Below are 18,183 nucleotides of genomic sequence, written 5' to 3'. Positions count from 1 at the left end.
ACTGCTGGCAAACGTCGACTCCTGCTGCAGTCTGATATCCAGGGCTGTGGGTTTATTGGTAGGCAGTCGTTTCTTCCAAAAAAGATATTTAAAATGACTTGTGATGTTTCATGAGGTTCAGTTTCATTCCAACATCACAGACAACAAGCCATAAACTTCTGTAACACAACCGGCATAAAAGTGGGAGTATGCATCTTTACTTCCTAAAGCATGTAAACTATTCAGCTGTTATCCATTAATTAAATTGTAATGTTCGAGCAAAATGTTAACTTATTTCTTTGCAAAACGTTATTAGTTATTTAATCAATCCATTTGAAGAAAAAAGTGATTTGCTCACTGTCTCGCTTGAACCACACTGATATAAATAGTGTTTTTATTAATTAACTGTGATACTTCTATCTGGATACATCCTCAACAATACAACATTTACTTTATTTCACCCAAAGCAACAGACAAAAATTTGCTCAAAAGTCATGTAATGTTCAGACAAAGACTAAGCAGCTAAAAAAGAAAGAATCGTTTGCTTGGGAGGCAAGAAGACGATCCATACTGTAGTTAAGAATTCTGCACATTCTTCGTGCAGGCAGCCGAGGAAAAGCAGAGAAAAGTCAAGCAGAGGAAACAAAGCGTGATAATGATGGAGGGATGGATTGCAAGAGCTGGTCAACGTGCCAGACTCAGCGGGGGTTTACATCACAACACTGGGTGGAACGTTAATGAGAGGCCAACTCACACACACACACGCACACAAGTGCACACACACGCTCACACAAGGGGTCCAAAGTTGAGCCAATCTAAATGATTCAATGAAAAAGTAACGTTGGTCTGCAAGCACAGCTTTTAACGAGTCGCTGGTGCCGAGACGCACACACAAATAACCACGAGTGCACAAAACCATACCCAAAGGCATCGCACGCGGAGACAGTTTGCAAAGAAAGTTCTAATCGAGAATGCAAAAACAAATAAAGTAAAAAAGGATGTGTGTGTGTGTGTGTGTGTGTGTGTGTGTGTGTGTGTGTGTGTGTGTGTGTGTGTGTGTGTGTGTGTGTGTGTGTGTGTGTGTGTGTGTGTGTGAAGAGGTATGGGCACCAGACCAAAACATTCAGACTGAGAGAGAGGGAGAGGGAGAAAGAGTGAGCAAGGCAACAACATGTCCTTGTATCCAGACTGATCTGTGTGATGCTGCATGCTGCTGTCTGGCTGAACACTGTGCGTCTCTGCCTGTGTGTTTGCATGTGTCTGACAGTCCAATATCCATTATCATTCATGGCTCATCACACATTCCCATATGCACATCGCATACACCCACACACACACACACACACACACAGCGGGCACACAGTGTGTAGTAAGAGGCAGCAAGGGTAAAATGACAGCAAGGAGACTCATGAGAAACTAGACTAATTTTATTACCCCTCTTCCCCCTTCTCTCTTTCTCTCTCCCGTATCTCTTTCCATGCATCTTTATCTCTCCCTAAGCAGCCGTTTCTCTCTCCATTTAGACTGCCAGGCTGCAGACAGCATCATGTGTCACATTAAAGTTAAGTGTAGAAAACATGATAGAAATCATGGCTACATGCGAGCTTGTGTGTCATTACTCAAGAACTCAAGGATTAACTGCAGATGTGTGCACAGATGTTCACTTGCACTGTAGTTATTGTCACACAGATTGTGCATAATATCCTTTTTGAGTGTTTTTTTGTTGAATAGATGAAGTGGGCCTACTCCAGAGTTAAAGTTGCTCTCCGTCTCTGTTTTTATTTCATTTTTCTTTTTCTCCTGGCTCCTCCTCCCCTTTTAGTGCCTCCCGTCTATTCCCTCCTGCCCTTAGCCTGCCCCGATTTCAACACTTAGACATCTTTTGTTGTTTTATTTTCACTCACTCATACTGTCATCTCGTTCTGCCAATAATATATTAATTTAGGTAAATTGAGGACAGCGTGATTTTATCACTCAACATGTATGTAATTGAATGGAATGAATCATCCCAAGGGAGGGGTTAATTAAATAGCTGTTGCATCAGGAGCTCATCATTCACTTGAATGAAATAAACACACTGTTATTATTAATGTCCCATTGTTTTTTGGTGCGGGGTTCATCTATTTTCGTTTTGACTTTCCTTCCTTTCTTGCTTTACTTGTTTTTCCTATTTAATAGTTTGGGGGGGATATATATTTAAAAGTGATGGGGTCAGGGAAGCAGCAAAGAATTACAAGCCCTTATGTGTCTTACCCTTAAGTATTTCCCCGTGCTGTGTCACACTGCAACATGTGCGGTTGGAGCGTGACTTGGAGTTTTATATCGCAGCTCCGGTTCTGTCACTATCCTGAAAACCTTCTCCCGAAAAAACAGTGCTAATGGGCCGCAAATCCTTTCGTAAAAATCTCACTGTGTTAACGGTGCTGGACTTTTTACGAGCCTTGTTGTGGTTGTACAGTGAGGCAGCTGCTCTTTACAAAGCCGTATCTTTGTTGCTAATTTTGCACATCTACCGTGCAGAGCCCCACTGCTTTTCTCAGATGCTCCGGCGTCGTGATTTTCCGATCAGCCCGAGCGTTGGAACACAAGGCACAGTACTTCAAACAGCCTGCTGTGCTTCAACTCTGAATTCAAACAGCCCATTACAGTTTGAATATTAATTTTACCACAAAGAAACGTTCAAGAGGTATGCAGGGCCCTACTAGGCACACCAGATCACCAGAGCTACATCTGTGACTAACATGCAATGTGCAGGAAACATCACAGTAGTTTCTCATTAATCACAGATACATCTTTAATTTAAACTTTGGTGGTTTTATGTTAGATCATGATAACACTCACAGTTTCACCTGTACAAACAGCAGTTGTGTTGTCTTTGTTTGCAGTGTGGAGGTTCTCCTCCAAGCAACTGTTTGAAAACCAGAGACTTGTGAAATAAACATTGGAGAAGCAACAAAAGTATTGTTATTCTTACGGGGCTCTCCCTCAGCGGGCCGTCACCCCAGTACGACACCCCAGGGTGAAGTGCAGAGCGTGTAAAGTGGCAGTCAAGTGCTTTAAGAGACGAGTCCCCTTAGTAAGAACTTTTGAGTTAAAGTGAGGATAAAGTGATGAATGTGAAAAAAATACAAAGATGGAAGCACACACACACACACACACACACACACACACACACACACACACACACACACACACACACACACACACACACATACACACACACACACACACACACACACACACACATACACACACACACACACACACACACACACACACACACATACACACACACACACACACACAAATTCCCTCGTACACACAGGCATGCAATAGAAATGTGAGCAATGCATTATCATGCTGTTACAATAAACAAACACACAGTTGGATGTCTTCCAAGCATCTACTGACATGCACATATATTAAAAGATCAGTGCACAAGCCCACAGAAACATGTGCACACACAAACCCACACGCTGAAACACGCAGGCACGCGTGTACACACATGCATGATCACACACACACACACACACACACACACACACACACACACACACACCGTCCTGCTGTAGCGTTAGCTGAATCAGTAAAAGCACAGAGCTGAACGTTTTTTCACAAAGACTCCAGTCAGCACCAAACTCTGCACTCGCCCACTACACAGTCCAAAAGAATCACATCAGAGCTGCATCAAACCGATCACTACAGGGCGACAGTGGGACAAATCTTTTTGCTGCTCTTACTGTTTCAATAAAGTTTTATATGGAGGTCATATACTAGGGCTGCAGTGTCTTCTTACACACCAAACTTTGTAACGAGCCAAAAATATTACAAAAGGACGGACTAAAAAAAGCTATTGTTTAGTTTCCGCTCATTTCGTTCTCGATTTTGTCCCGCTTTCTTTGTCCTTATGGTTCCTTTTCTAGTCACTTTTTCTTGCTCTTCATTTTTCTCTTACTTCACAAGTCTGGCCTTTCCGCTCCCTTTTTCTCCTGTTCAGTTACTTTTCTATTCTTTTCACACACAGAGGTTTTCCTTTAATTGGGGTGTTTGTTAGCACATATACACTTACACACAAACACACACACACAAACACACATAGACTAAGGGATCCTCTAATTATTCTGTATTGACTGGTGCACGTGGGAGGTGGATGTCTGTGTGGTCTGAGAGAGTGAGTTCTGTTCTTGTGGTTAATGATGACCACGTCTGTACAGTATGTAACGGAGCCACAAGCCACATCCATTGTGTCCCCGACTGAGCTGAAAGGGAGAGTGTAGGTGGTTTGTGTGTCTTTGTGTGTGTGTGTGTGTGTGCACTTTTTTTTTTGTTACTGATCCCAGAAACAACAGCACACACAAACAGCTCAAAACAGAACATATTGTCCCTATTGTCGCGGAGGTAAGTGAAAAGATAGATGAATAGATGGATAAAACTTATAAAAGGAAGGAAGGAAGGGGGCAAAGAAAGATGGTATATTGTTTACACAGGACAGTGGTTCAGGATTATGAGTTTATATGTGTTTGCATGTAAGGCTGTACTCTTGAGGATTCTCCCCAAATGAAACCAACCAGCATGCAATATTGTGCAGGGAACACAATAAACCTCTCTAGTGTATACAGCCCAGCAGGCTCATACAGTATCACTGAGATATGTGGGGGAAAACATATTGCACAGGGTAAGAACTGCTATGGAAAGTTATGTTTACTCAGAAATCATAGCAGAATGATGGTGTGCCGGTGAATAAATCAGCATAACAGGTCACAGCAGCGGCATGGATGATGAGAGAAGAGTTGGGGAGCGAGGCTGTCAGATTATATAAACCAAGTCAGCTGATGCTGATCAGCTGGTGACGTGTGTGCGACTTCAGGGCTCTGCCTCAACCAACTTAACTCTCTTTCCTCGCGCTTGTTCCTCCATCATCTCTCCACACGTATCGATCATGTCGTATCTCACACAGTCGCTGCGTCCTTGTCTGTATGTGTTTGTCGTGCTGCAGACCAAACGCAGGTATTCCTGTCAGTTTGATTTTAAAAAGAAGGGAGTGTTTGAGGTTTCCCAGTCGGAGAGAAGAAGTGATAGAAACGGGGAGAATACAGAGGTTGAAAGGCGGCACGGTGAGGACGGACCCGCTGAGGTTTCAACAGTGAAGGAAGAAAGAGAAGACATTCATATTTCTCTCTTCCATCCTCATTAATAACCCTGTTGGCCTTTTTAATGGCTCCTTCCCTCTATCTCTCCTTCCCTGCCTTTTCCCTTTTTGACCCCTCCGCTAAAAAGTGCTTTAGTCAAATCATATGTTAAATACCAACAAAAGGTGAGTTGGTAACCTTTCGTGTCCTCATCTTAATTACTTAACTCTTTATCTATTTCACTTTTTTCGCTCTCGTCAACTTCGGTTTGTCTTTTTATAGCTCGTGGGTCGCTGTTTCAACAGTGCTACTATGGTAACAGCAGGGGAGTGGGTGTTAGCAGTTAATCCTGTTTGGGTGTCATGGTGGCATTGCTATGGCACCCAGTAGGAGAGCAACACAAGCTCTCTCCTCTTTAATCATGTATCATCAATAAGGATTTGGGAGGTCAGGGGGTAAGACACTGCGGTTTTGATTCAAATCTGAGTCGTGTTTGCAAATTGTCCACAGTTCCTCAGGTTCAGATGAGCGATCTGACCGCTTGAAGACATGGTAGGGATTCTTAAGTTCTCATAAGGGAACCAGAGATCTCTAGTTGCCATAGTTCCCTGCTTTCTCCTGCTATTTTTGTGTTCTAAACTACTTTGGGAAAACTTTTTGTACAGCTCATACACAGTATTAAAACCTGGACATCATTCAAAAAAAAATAATAAGTACATCTTTTTTAATAACATTGATCGTGATAGAAAGCTAAGGATAGAAAAAAGGAGTGAATCATGTTTTTCATTATGCTTTTTATCATTGCAAAGTTGTCTGCTACGTAAATGAATGAAACCAGTAGATAAAGACAAATTGACATCAATATTTAAAGCTGCCTTAATCAATATTACTGCATTCACAACAGATCAAATTAAAACTCTTAAAAGGGGTTGCTTTCAATGACATACCCTCAAATAATTATCGCCCGACTCTACAGCTCTGCTGAGGTTCATAAAGTCTTTCAGCCCATTGTTTTGGATTTCCAGCCCCTAACTCCACTGCTGTGATTAATTCTCGCCACTCTCATCATCCTTTCTCCGGCAGCTGCAGCAGCAGGCAGCTGTTAACAGCACAAAACAAACAACGCATAACCCAAACAGCAGGCAGACAAAGTTAGTGACTAGCTGGTGAACATGGTGGAGCATTTAGCAGCAACAGAGCCAGATGTTTCTCTTAGAAGTTAGTGGAGGCCGGAGGAGAGAGGTAAAGGGAAGGTAGAAAATCAACTTCATCAATGGATGTGTAAATGGGCAACTCTTTGCTAATATCACGGCACACGGTCTATTTAGTGACATTATATGGATGTTGTGTTTGCAGCAGCTTGTGGCGCTGCACTGCTGTTTTTTACAATTTGAAATTTTTAATTTAGAATATTGGAGGACCATTTGTGTTCACACAGTATATCGTATGCTATTGTATGAAGATATGCTATAATAATCGATAAAGCAGCTATCCAGATAGATTTAATGATATCTTTAAACGGTGAGCCAGAGAGAGCGTGTGTTTGTTTGTAATATTATGAAGAAAAAATATATAGATCAGCTTATGTGGTTTACATTTGAAATGTCTGTTTAGAAATAGACATCTGAGTACACATAATAGCCATGTAATGAAAGCATATGTTACTTACTGTGGGGGGAATTGTTATTGATTCCAGCTGCCATTAGGAACAATTGTTGCATCAGTTACAGTGCTCTTAAAGCTATAGATTCACATCTCCATGTTGTTTTCTCTGTATTCTCTGACACACCAACACCCTATCACACACGTGTGTCCGTGTTTTCCATTTGTAACTCTGTTTCTTCCGTTTTCTCCGCTCTAGTCTCGCTCCGCTGGACATTAACCAGGGGAGGAATGATGGAGCTATTCTCAACGCACACGCAAACACACACAAACACTCATTCAAAGACGGGGCTTTTCCGGCGCTCTGCGGGGAGATAGAGTGGTGTGTTTGCTTCTGATAGGAGCAATACAACCAATTCAACGTGGAGAGAGTACAAGAGAGGCAGACACAGGGGGAGAGAGAGGCTTAGGGGTTGTTGTTTTTTTTGTCTTCCAGGAGGAAACTTGCTCTCCACAAGATTCTGGAAATTGGAAAAAAAAAAAAACGTCTACAGGACATGGAATAATTCTGTTTCACAAGCAGTGAATGATATCCTGGTGATGCCAGAGCAGAATCGGTGCTGCTGTATTTCTTATGGTTTGGCTATGCCAGAATTTAGTTAAAAACGAGTGTTGGTTACAAGTATTGCTGACTATGTATTCTGCAAACATCAGGGTTTATTTCAACCTCAGGAGATTATTATTATTATATATAGTTTGGATTATTCTGCCTCTGTTCGAAATACTCTCTCCGTCATTTACAGTTTAAAATGAAAAACCCCACTGCCACGGCTGCCGGCCCGTCCTGCGTCATATCTGGGGTGACCATATGTCATCACAGTGGGATTTACACACACACGCACATCTGTGGACGCATACACACTCATGCAGTGTTTGATCTCAGTAGGTAAAGAGCTGGAAGGCCAACTTCACACCGCACTGCACACCCCAGGTTTTCACTGTATGTGTGTGGGTGGTGTGCTCTGACATTGCTGTGGTTGTGACCACTGGATATGTAAGAGAGGCCTGTGATAGGAGTGACATTGAAGTGTGATTGGCTGTTTGTTTGTTGGCGAGTGAATATTTTTTGCGTGTGCACTTTTTCACTTGGTGTGTGAGGGTTGGCTATATGGAGGGTACATACATACAAAACCATCATGTGTAACAACATGCTGTAGCAGATTAAAAGCAACACAGGCGTTTGTCTATTTTCATCTACTGAATTTTTCTTTTCTTCTTTTGGTAATCCAGGTGTGATGCAAGAAAAAATAAGCTGAAATGCTGTGCTTGATGCACACTTCAGCCTCATGCCTTGTTCTGTGGAAGTCAGGGAATCCTGGGAATCCTCTAATTGCATGTTGCATTTGGCTAACCACTGAGTGCAACGTCTCCGGTTTGTTATTCAGGACATATTTAGGTTGCTTCTCAGGAGGTGGATGATTGCAGTCTTTGCCTGATTCAGCTTATGCCACCGGCACAGTGACACCAGTACTGCTCTATTTATTTATTTGTGATTTCAACCCTTACGTACACCCCACTTTTTTTCTGTTTCTTCCTGTTATATAATTGATTTGGAGCACAGAGAACATAGGGAAAGACCTGGGGAGGCTGGAGGAGGGAAACAAATGGCCAAAAAAAGGAAGGAGGTGGATATGGACAGAAAAGGGGAAGTGGGAGGAAGAGGGGAAGGCAGTAACTACAAGAATGTGCTAACGAGCACAGCCTCACATATCTAGCTGGGTTTACAGGGAAGGTCTGTGATGACAACCAGGAATATATACAGTTGAATTACACAGTAATGAGTGTGTGTTACATTTTATTTCTTGTTTGTCTCGTATAAATATAGATTGTTTAATTTCTAATTCTTCTGGTAGACAGTGTTTTTTTTTCCTGTGCCCAATGTTGTACATAATTGGATAAATTCAGTTCACCAGCTGGTAACTGTAAGTGCTGCACTCTTATTCCTGTGGATGACTGAACGAAAGTGATATCAGGATATTTCAGGTGCAACTATTATTGGAAGTCATTTAAAACAGCTGATGCATATTTTTTGTTATTTTTAACGTACTAAACAGCAGTATATTTTTGTTATTCTATACCGCCTTTCAGTCTCTTCTTCTAGTGACAACAGCACGATCAATCCAGGAGACATATGAGATGACTCGCACACACACACACACGCTCCGTACCATGAGTCATGCAATGACTTACAGTCGAGTATAGTAATCTATCTTGTCCTGTCAGTTTAGCGAGCAGCCACTCCGATCTTGATGCACTACAGTGATCTGTGTGTTTGTGTGTCACTTCACTTTGTCTTCATTTGTGCCTCCGTTTGTGTGTCGGTGAGTGTGTGTGTGTGAGTGTGTGTGTGTAAGGTGTGAGAGAGCTCGTGTGTGCATACGGATCGAATGCATGACTGTCACGGTGTGTGTGTGGGGTGGCCGTCCAGCAAACCGTCTTCCTGCGTGGCGAGGCAGGAGAAGTCGTGATAAGTCAGCACACACACACACACACACACACACACACACACACACACATCAGAATGCAGAACTGAAGAGGTAGCATTTTACACTTGAGAGGGAGCAGAAGAGAGTGAGTGTTAGCTAGGATGGAGGGATGAGTGGAAACGGGAGAAAGATAGTGATATTTCTTCAGCCTTTCACCTTGACTTTTTCATTTTCCCTCTCTTTACATACACTATCATGGACTCTTTTTCATCCTGCCATCTCCTGCTTTCTTGCTCTCCTGCTCCACTCTCAAGGGTACCTGTTACCTCCCCCTTAGACACCAATATATATATATAGCGTACACACACATTTACGCACACACTCACTAGCGCGCACCCTGGCTGTCTATATGACATGATTTATGCTCCTGCGTTACATTATTTTTAGACCAATTACTGTTTCTATCGCTCCTTCTCTTCGGTTCTATACCTTTCTTACTGTCTGTTTTAATTCCTTATTTTCTCCTAAGTTTATTCTCCTTTGTTTTACACCTCAGTCTGTATTTGCAAACCATTCTGAATGTTTATTTTATCTTCAATATGGGTGTCCTCCCACTGTCTGAAAGACACGCAGGTCAGGTTGACACAGACAGCCTGGATTTTTTATGTGTGATGGATGGCTCCCAGTGCATGCTGGGATAGAACTGAGACTCCCGGTAACCTAGAACCGATGAAGGGAGAGGCAGCTGTAAATTAGTAAATTATTAAATTATTAATTTAGCAGGGAAAGAAAATAGAAAAGGAAGAAATTAAGAATGTGACGGAATGTTTTCTTTGTGACATTAAGTTTACATGTGTTTAAAATACATTACTCTCCTTTTTCTCCTCCATTTGCTGGTCTATTACAACTGTGCTTAGCCTACAACGTCAACTGCTGACTGCTATAGCCGAGTTTGTTCACTCCAAACCAGTTGATCATAGCTGTTGAGATAGCGTGTGACATGTTTCTGTATGTGTGTGTAGAGAAAGTTTAGCATTGTTGGCATTTGACAGTCGGTGAATGAGATCTGTTGATCTGCATTGCGAGTTCTGTCGCCAAACAATTAGCCTCCTGTTTGTTTGTTTTCTCCATCTTTGCATCCAAACGCACCAAGTCAATCTGAAAGCATTAATGCTGGAAGAGGCCAGCTCTGCAAATGCTGTGCATCGCTTCCTCTTAGGCCACGTCCTCCCCTGAAATTTGCCCCTGACAAAAACACAAAGACCACAGCTGACAGCCAACATGCCCATATTTTCTGCACCAGTGTTAGAAGAAAAAGCTTGTCATCGGTCTATATCTGCGGGGCAAATAATGCCATGGAAAGATGCCATGACATTGAACACAATAGACTCAAAAACTACAGGTAATGTTGAACAGCCAATCAGATTGTGTCAGAGTATTTGTCACATGTCGACAAATACACAATATGTCAAATTCTTCCTTTCTTTTTTGTATTCCTTACTTCCTTCATCTGCTTCGAAGTCCTGTTGCCTGGAAACAGGAGTTTCATGAAATAATGCAGAAAAAAAACTAGCACTTTCTCATCATTTGACAAAAGTTCATTCACATTAAAAACACACAAAACTCTTGGAGCAAATGTCTACATGTGGATGTGATGGATGCCAAAGGCCATAGCAGTTTATGTTTGTGTGTGTGTGTTTCAGGTCATCTGTCATCCTTTCAAGGGTCAGAGGTCACATGATGACCATAATACAATCTGGCTGCATTTATTTCTCTATCTCTTACACACACGCAAACACACACAAACAACCCTGAACTCGAACAAGTGTAATTCCTAATGAGACATAATCCTAGTCCGGAGGCCCACAGATTAAATCTTCGGTCTGTTAATGAAACTCGTGTCGAACATGTCCTGCTAGCATGTTAAAAGCATGTTTACATGTCTCTCGAAGAGACTCTCAAGAGGCACTACAAAAAGACTATATCCAGAGCAGAAATCCCACAGAATTGTTCCTTCTCTTTAAGTTTTGTGAGCTGGTATTGTTCTCTTGCCTTGTTTCATGCTTTATTTATGCAGGACATGTTAAATAAGCACCCATGGTCAGCATGTACAACCACAGCATCTGTGAGTTCCATTGACCTGCTGGATTTTTATCTCCTGGTGGAACCACTGGCTTTTATCTGCAAACAGCATACCTGTTTCTCTCTGTATATTCATGCTTTATTTATGCTTTGAGGTCTGTTTCTCCATGCAATGAGAGGGAGCGGAGAGCGAAGAAAACACTTTTCCATTTCCTGCTCACAGAGCACAAGGCAGCTGTCAAAGACGATTGTCAATACAACATGCTTCACAACCCAAGGTGGTGCTAAATTTTAACATTGCTTTAAAAACATTTCTGTCTTGTTGTTGAGAAAAGAGTGTTGCTCATTCGTTTCTCTCTTGCAGCCAGAGGATTGTCTTAACTACGTAGGAGGTGCTGACCTAAGTGTCATAATTTCACATAAAAAGATAATATGACATCATTAATCTGCATTTTTCCTAATTGAGCATTGTCAGCTTTGATTAAAAGTCTTTATCCATTTCCATGCTGTAGCGATTACAACAATAAAAAAAAATACAGACAATTTTTGCTCACTGACCCCAAAATTAATCCCAAAATTCTATTAAACCCGTATCAAAGGAATACATACAGACCTTAATTATGATGATTTTTTTTGCCCCATCTACTGCAGTGTTTGGAACTATGATTAATTTGACTTAGACAAGACAATGGCGAGATGCTAGAGATGAGAGCGTTACTTAAGTTAATGATGACAACAACGGGGGTTGCTAGAAAGAGCGAGGTCACACTTTGGCTAAGCTGATCGACTGTACATCTCACTTGTCAAAGAGTCTGTAAAAAGCTCATTCCCACCATATTTCTACTTTAAGACTGAAGCAGAGCATATTAGGGACATAAAGAAGATACCGTAACGCTCATTGACACTTTAGGATAGCTAATCCACTGTAAAACTGCATAGTGTTTTATAGACACTATATTGCATTATACTGCCGATGTCGTGTTTTAAACATGTGGCATGTTATAGATAGCAATGAAAGTTTTATTGGACCCAAGAGCTGTGACAGAATTACACACTCAACTTTCATATAAGACTCGCTTTAATACCATCCACTGGTGACAAGTGGTTAAGTAAGCATATGACATGGATCACCGGAGCAGGCATAAACCCACAATTTCACACACATAAACAAGGCTGTTGAGCACACACGCACACAAGCAAGACATTGGTACACACGTGCACACGCAGACACACAATAGGACGTCTGGATGCTGACAGAAGAGTAGTAATTAGGACTATGTGCTGTGGATATTCTTGGTACAATACTGATCAGTGTCGTCCGTTTGTGTCTGTGTGTGCGTGTGTGAGAGAGAGAGAGGGAGAGAGTCTGCTGCTGCAGCCCACAGTTTCCATGGTAACGTCGGAACCCATCTTGGTCTCTATGGTAACTTCTGGTCGGCACCCACAGTGAGAGAGAGGGAGAGAAAGAAAGAGAGATGAGGAGGTGAAGGCATAGAAGTGAGGGATGAGAAGGAGAATTGGGAGAGGAGTTAGAAATTGGTGAGACGGACGTTTAAGCAGAGACCTCCTAACTTTACTAAAGAGGAGATCTACTTCTGTCTGAGTCTAGCGTTGTTGATTTACTGAACTCACATGGGCTGATGGTTGGGGAGGAGGTAGTTGCAGGTTCATACGCTGAAAAAAACTTGTTTTTGCTTATCAAAGTTCCCTTACAAAGTGAAATGACTGGGAAGTATCTAAGAGGCAGCCGTGATAAGAGCAGATCTGCTTCTGTAAATGCAGAGGAAAGGTGCTTCAGGGCTACTTTTCTTATCTCCGTTAGCATAAGGTACACTGGACCATCCTTTACAAACGGAAATAACTCCTTTTTAAAGAAGCGTCAGTTACAGCTGCTGTCACATAGTTATGTGGTCTAGTGTAACTACAATCAGATGTGGATGTTAAAATGTTCCTTCCCGTCTTTCCTCGACCTCATGACCTTTTCCATCAAGGTCAAGGAAAGTTTTTTTTGACGATTCTACCCCATTATAGAGTTTGGTGAAGGCGTTGAGCTCATGACATACAGAAGCCACCTGGTTTAAAGAATAATTCCCACTCATTAAAATCTGTGTTTTATTTCCATAACTGTGGTGTTCTGTTATGAAAGCGACATAAAGTAACTTTCCAGAAGTCGTAGAGTGTAAGAAACACCAGCTGTCAGTCAAATGGATACATTGTAAACCAGCAAACATTCAAACTGCCTCATTTGTTCATAACTACCATAATAATCCCTCATTGCACAAAAAAAAACGTTGTTTTCTCCTCTAAAAGGCTGGATAACCTTGGAGTGTTAAAACAAAACATAGCTATGTCTAACTGCTTGTGTTTCTTGCCCTGTATGATTTATTTCTCGTGATTATTACGATTTATTTATTCCAGATAGGAATAATTACAAAACCAGAATTTTCCTGTGCGTGTGTTCTCAATCTATCCGTCTATAAATTACTGTACTAAATGACTCCCTCCTTCTCCTTCACAGTTGCATCCTTAGCCTGCTAATTGGACATACACTACCGCGTGCACAACTCCAGCCCCTCGTACTAAGTCCCGCTGTGGACGCTGCATCTTGATGAATCATTTTTTGGATGCTGGCAGTTTGTTACTTAATAGTTGGTCAGAACTGTTTGTGTCTTAAGTCGGAAAAGGTCCCATTATAGTGTGACTTCCTTCTGCGTTATCCGGCTGTGAGTCGCTCACATGTGAATTTAGTTTTTATGAATAAATACAATATTTTTTACTGTTTTCATTTTGGAAAAAACATGATATTTTCTGTCTTTGTGGTATTCCTGTTGCGTTTTAATGTTTGAGATGTTGGTACACTCTGTTAAAGGTGCTTTTTTCTGTTCTTCTGGATCTATTGAAAACTGCATGAAAGGAATACACACACACACACACACACACACATACAGTATATACTCCCACACTAGAATACAATGTGTTTGTGTATTTAATTTTTTATTTTTTTCAAAAACAGCTTAATGGCTAATCCTGTTTGCAGCACATACACATACACAGAAGGTCATGGCGAATGGAAACATTGTCCGCTGTATGGTAGAATGTCGATACCATAATCTGATTGGCCTAGCTGATGGATAGGCGGTTTGGTTGACCTATCACAGCTAACTGAATTATTGCTCCCACATACTCACCTTTCTGTCATTCTGTCTGCTTCTTCTGTCCTCTTTAGTGTGCCTCTCTTCCTCTCTCTCATCCATCCTCCTCTTCTTTTCAGTCGCTCATCTTTTCCCTCTCATTTCTCTCCCGTCACTAACCAGATTAGCCGTGCCCCTTATGGATTTTGCCCTTTATGGGGTTTGCATGAATGGAAGGAAAGGAGACAGAGAAGTTCATCTGTGTGTGTTTGTCAGGCTGAGCTGTTCCTACCAGATGTTTCTCTCTGTTTTATTCTCCTGAGCGCCGCACTGTCTGCCTGTCACCAACAGATACACAGTCTGGGTGTGTGTGTGTGTGTGTGTGTGTGTGTGTCCGTGATGGAGAGCTTTTGTGTATTTGAGAGGGAGGCTAAGTGTGCATGTGTGTGTGTGCATTTTTGAGATTAATTACTTCCGCATAGACTGCTAATACTCATTGTGCGGTGGAGGGTCTGCGGTACGAATGACGAATAGAAAAGAAATCAATTCTCCGGGCTCTGAAATTGACACGCGCGGATAGAAAAAAAGGTATTTAATGTGAAAATCTTGATCTTTATCTCTAAGCTGAATGCTTTTATGCCGATAAAGCACATTAGATGGACTTGACTTGGAATAGAGGCGAGAAACAAAACAAGATGAAGACGGTCTTCAGGTGCAGAATCCTTGGCCTGAAAATCAACTCGCCTTTCAAGTTGATTCCCTTTCAAACTGTGCAAATCCTCCTTATTATAATTTGTGTCATTACCCTTCGCCGTCATGCTTCTTGAGCATTTCTTAGTGTGGGGGAAAAAATACTTTCAAATCAGTGTGTATGATGATCACATCATTAAGAGCACAAAATCAAAGAAAGATTCTTTTATCAATAACTTTGACGGTATAATGGGGTGTCAGCTGCAGAGAAGATAGTCCTCTGAAAATCCAGCTTAAATGAACACCTTTCTAACCCTTGGTTCTTAAGGCCTGATTATGCTTCCGCGTAGTGATCACGCAACGGCGACGCAACGGCCACGCAGTTGCTTGGAGACCGTGATGGTTCTGCGTTGGGTTTACGTGTCGAAATGCAATTCAAAGCCACACCGGTAAAGGGCGCTATGTTTTTTGTAAAGACTGACCGACCGACCGAGACTCTTGACGTATATCATCGTAAGCCTCGTTATAGCGTATTTGTTTACTTTCCGGCTTTAAACGTCCACAATTTTTCAGAACTTGGTGATTTATTTCTTTGTGCAAAAGCGAGAAGGTGCAAACAATAAAACGAGGTGAAAACAATAAAAGTAGCCTTTTAAAAGTTTAAATGGCGGTGTTTATGAGTGGAAACCGGATAGCGGTCTCCAGCGGATGTAGTTAGCGGACCAATCACAAGCCGCTGCGTTGGTGTTGCGCTGGCGTTGCGTCGCCTCGACGTGCGTCGAGGATTTTTGGGAGGCACACGTCAGGCCCTTGCGTTGACGTAAGGGGGGTCCGCAAGGACTTAAGGGGTCCGCAAGCTCCCTTGCGTTGTGTCGACGCGGAAGCATAATCCAGCCTTTAGAAGGTACAAATGTGACAGTGAAACCACAGCTGTCGTACCAAAACGGTGGCTACACACAGGAGATGACTGATTCCCATGGCCCAGAATATGTGATGCTAATGCTAATTTGACACACTCTTTTTTTTTAATGCTGAGAAAGCTTTTTGTTTAGTATCAGACTCACATCAGCCTTAACAGCGAATCATAATTCTGTGACGGTGTGCAATTTCAAATTTCACTTGCATGATGATTAAAGTAAAAATAACACTATCTCCCTCCTTTTATAAGTACCCCGAAATCGTACAGTACCAAATCATGTGCTGATGTGCCCGACTTTCTCAGTGCTACCAAGGGAAAAGTTAGTCTGGAGCGCTGTTTCATCCTCAGGTTCAGTTGGTTCTTCCCAGGGATGGGGCTTGGAGTCTGGAGAGACCTGGCTGGCCTTCTGTCCCAAACCTCTGGCCCCTCTGTGCATCCATGTCCATGGGAAAACAGTGGGAACAGGAGGAGGGGCAGGCACTGAGATGGATTGATAGATTGATGGATGGAGCTAAATATATTTTCATATTTAAAAATAAATGCGTATACCTCAGAGGGATGGAGAGAGAGACAGGAGTGAATATTTCTGAATATTTTCATTTAAAACAGGAGCTTAATAGTTTTGCATTACTGCCGCGATCTCATTTCAGTTACAAATCTAGAAAGCAGATATGACAGATGATTAGTTGGATGATGATGATGAATTGTTTTTAAGTTTACGATGGTCAGAAAGTTACATAATTCCTCTCTGTGTCTCAAGGCCATTTCAGGACGTTTCCCAGGACCCTTTTGGGCAGGAGTCATCGCTATGACAACAGTTTCTGAGGAAGTCTGTAGCAGAAGAGTTGCTTGTGTGTAAGTGCATGTGTGTATACATACACACACGCATGCATTCCTCTCCAGATAGTAGCCTCTTAGGACAGGAAGAGAGCCGCTTTGATTAAATAATCCAAATGCTTTGATTGTGTACGCGATTAAAAGTTGGACAAACACTTGTCCACACATAAATAATCAAACACACAACAGAAGCCACATAAAAAGAAACGTCTTGTTCTGGCCGATAAACTTGGAGGAGTAAGCAGCCGGCACTGTTGGTGCTCACGAGTCACTTACAGGGTCTTTAGTATTGGCATGGGCATAAATAAATGTCATGATTGAGAATGAATGTGTGTATATCTGAGTGCGTTGGTGTGGAGTTATATACTCACACTTGCCGCAAACTTGACGACCTCTCCATCATCTCCCTTTCACCCACATTCTGCTTTCGCTTCTTCTCTGTCGCATAGAGTCCCTGCAATGCTGATGCTCAGACAAATATATGGACCCGTCTTTGTTTGTGTGTCTCTACAGGAGCGTGTGGAGTATCTGTTCCTCATTATTTTCACGGTGGAGGCATTCTTGAAGGTAATAGCCTATGGCCTGCTCTTCCACCCCAACGCCTACCTGAGGAACGGCTGGAATCTGCTGGACTTCATCATCGTAGTCGTAGGGTGAGTTGACGGAAACACGCACAAGGTGTGAAATGTTTTTTAAATGTTCGATGGAGGGAATGGCCATGATAGCAATTCCTGTGTATTTGTAAATCATTGCCAGCGTTTGTAAAAGCATTACCTGACACATTTTTAAACATAAGCACATCATTGGCAAATTGCTCATTGTGCCTTGGTGTAATTACTGTCAACAAATGAAACTACAGCCAAGACGATTGGTAGCCTCTGTCTAATACCAAAAGGTGCTCAAATTGCTAGCGTCTTTCAGAATAACACCCTTGATTGCAGTAGTTAATATGAGTAAACTATGGCACTTAGTTTTATATTTATTTACATCTATTCACTAAAGCTTTGTTGATGAAAAGTTGTTCTCTCAACCTTACGATGTATCTTTTACTAGTAATTCATTGGATTTACTGAATCCAATCTGCTGGCACACAGTGCACATTTCAGGGGGGCTGACAGAGGGGAGATTTGGTCTCGTTTGTCAACGGGAATAGCACTTAACTCTCAGTACATGTGGTATAAATACTAAAATACTACAACACACGACAAATTATTGCCATAAAACAATTTTCCTGCACAGTGAATCCATATAAAGCCGCAGTAAACTTTGGCCTGCAGTGTATTGGTGAAGGCTAAACTGATTAGCTTGTTAGATGCTGATAGCAAGGC

The 18,183-nt window shown here is 41.9% G+C and overlaps 1 protein-coding gene across 4 annotated transcripts in view; it reads left to right on the top strand.

The window, feature by feature from the left end:
- cacna1c (calcium channel, voltage-dependent, L type, alpha 1C subunit) overlaps positions 1 to 18,183 on the top strand; it is a 176,879-nt gene that overhangs the window by 90,421 nt on the left and 68,275 nt on the right. For all 4 annotated transcript variants that reach the window (XM_084039299.1, XM_084039298.1, XM_084039301.1 and 1 more), the window contains exon 4: positions 17,369 to 17,508. In XM_084039299.1, coding sequence (XP_083895425.1) covers positions 17,369 to 17,508 — 140 coding nt within the window. The remainder of the gene's footprint in view (positions 1 to 17,368; positions 17,509 to 18,183) is intronic.

This window comes from Eutrigla gurnardus (genome assembly GCF_963514095.1).
Source record: "Eutrigla gurnardus genome assembly, chromosome: 21".
Classification (NCBI taxonomy): domain Eukaryota; kingdom Metazoa; phylum Chordata; class Actinopteri; order Perciformes; family Triglidae; genus Eutrigla; species Eutrigla gurnardus.
The sequence above is the reverse complement of the archived record's forward strand: the minus strand, read 5'-3'. Positions and strand labels throughout refer to the sequence as shown.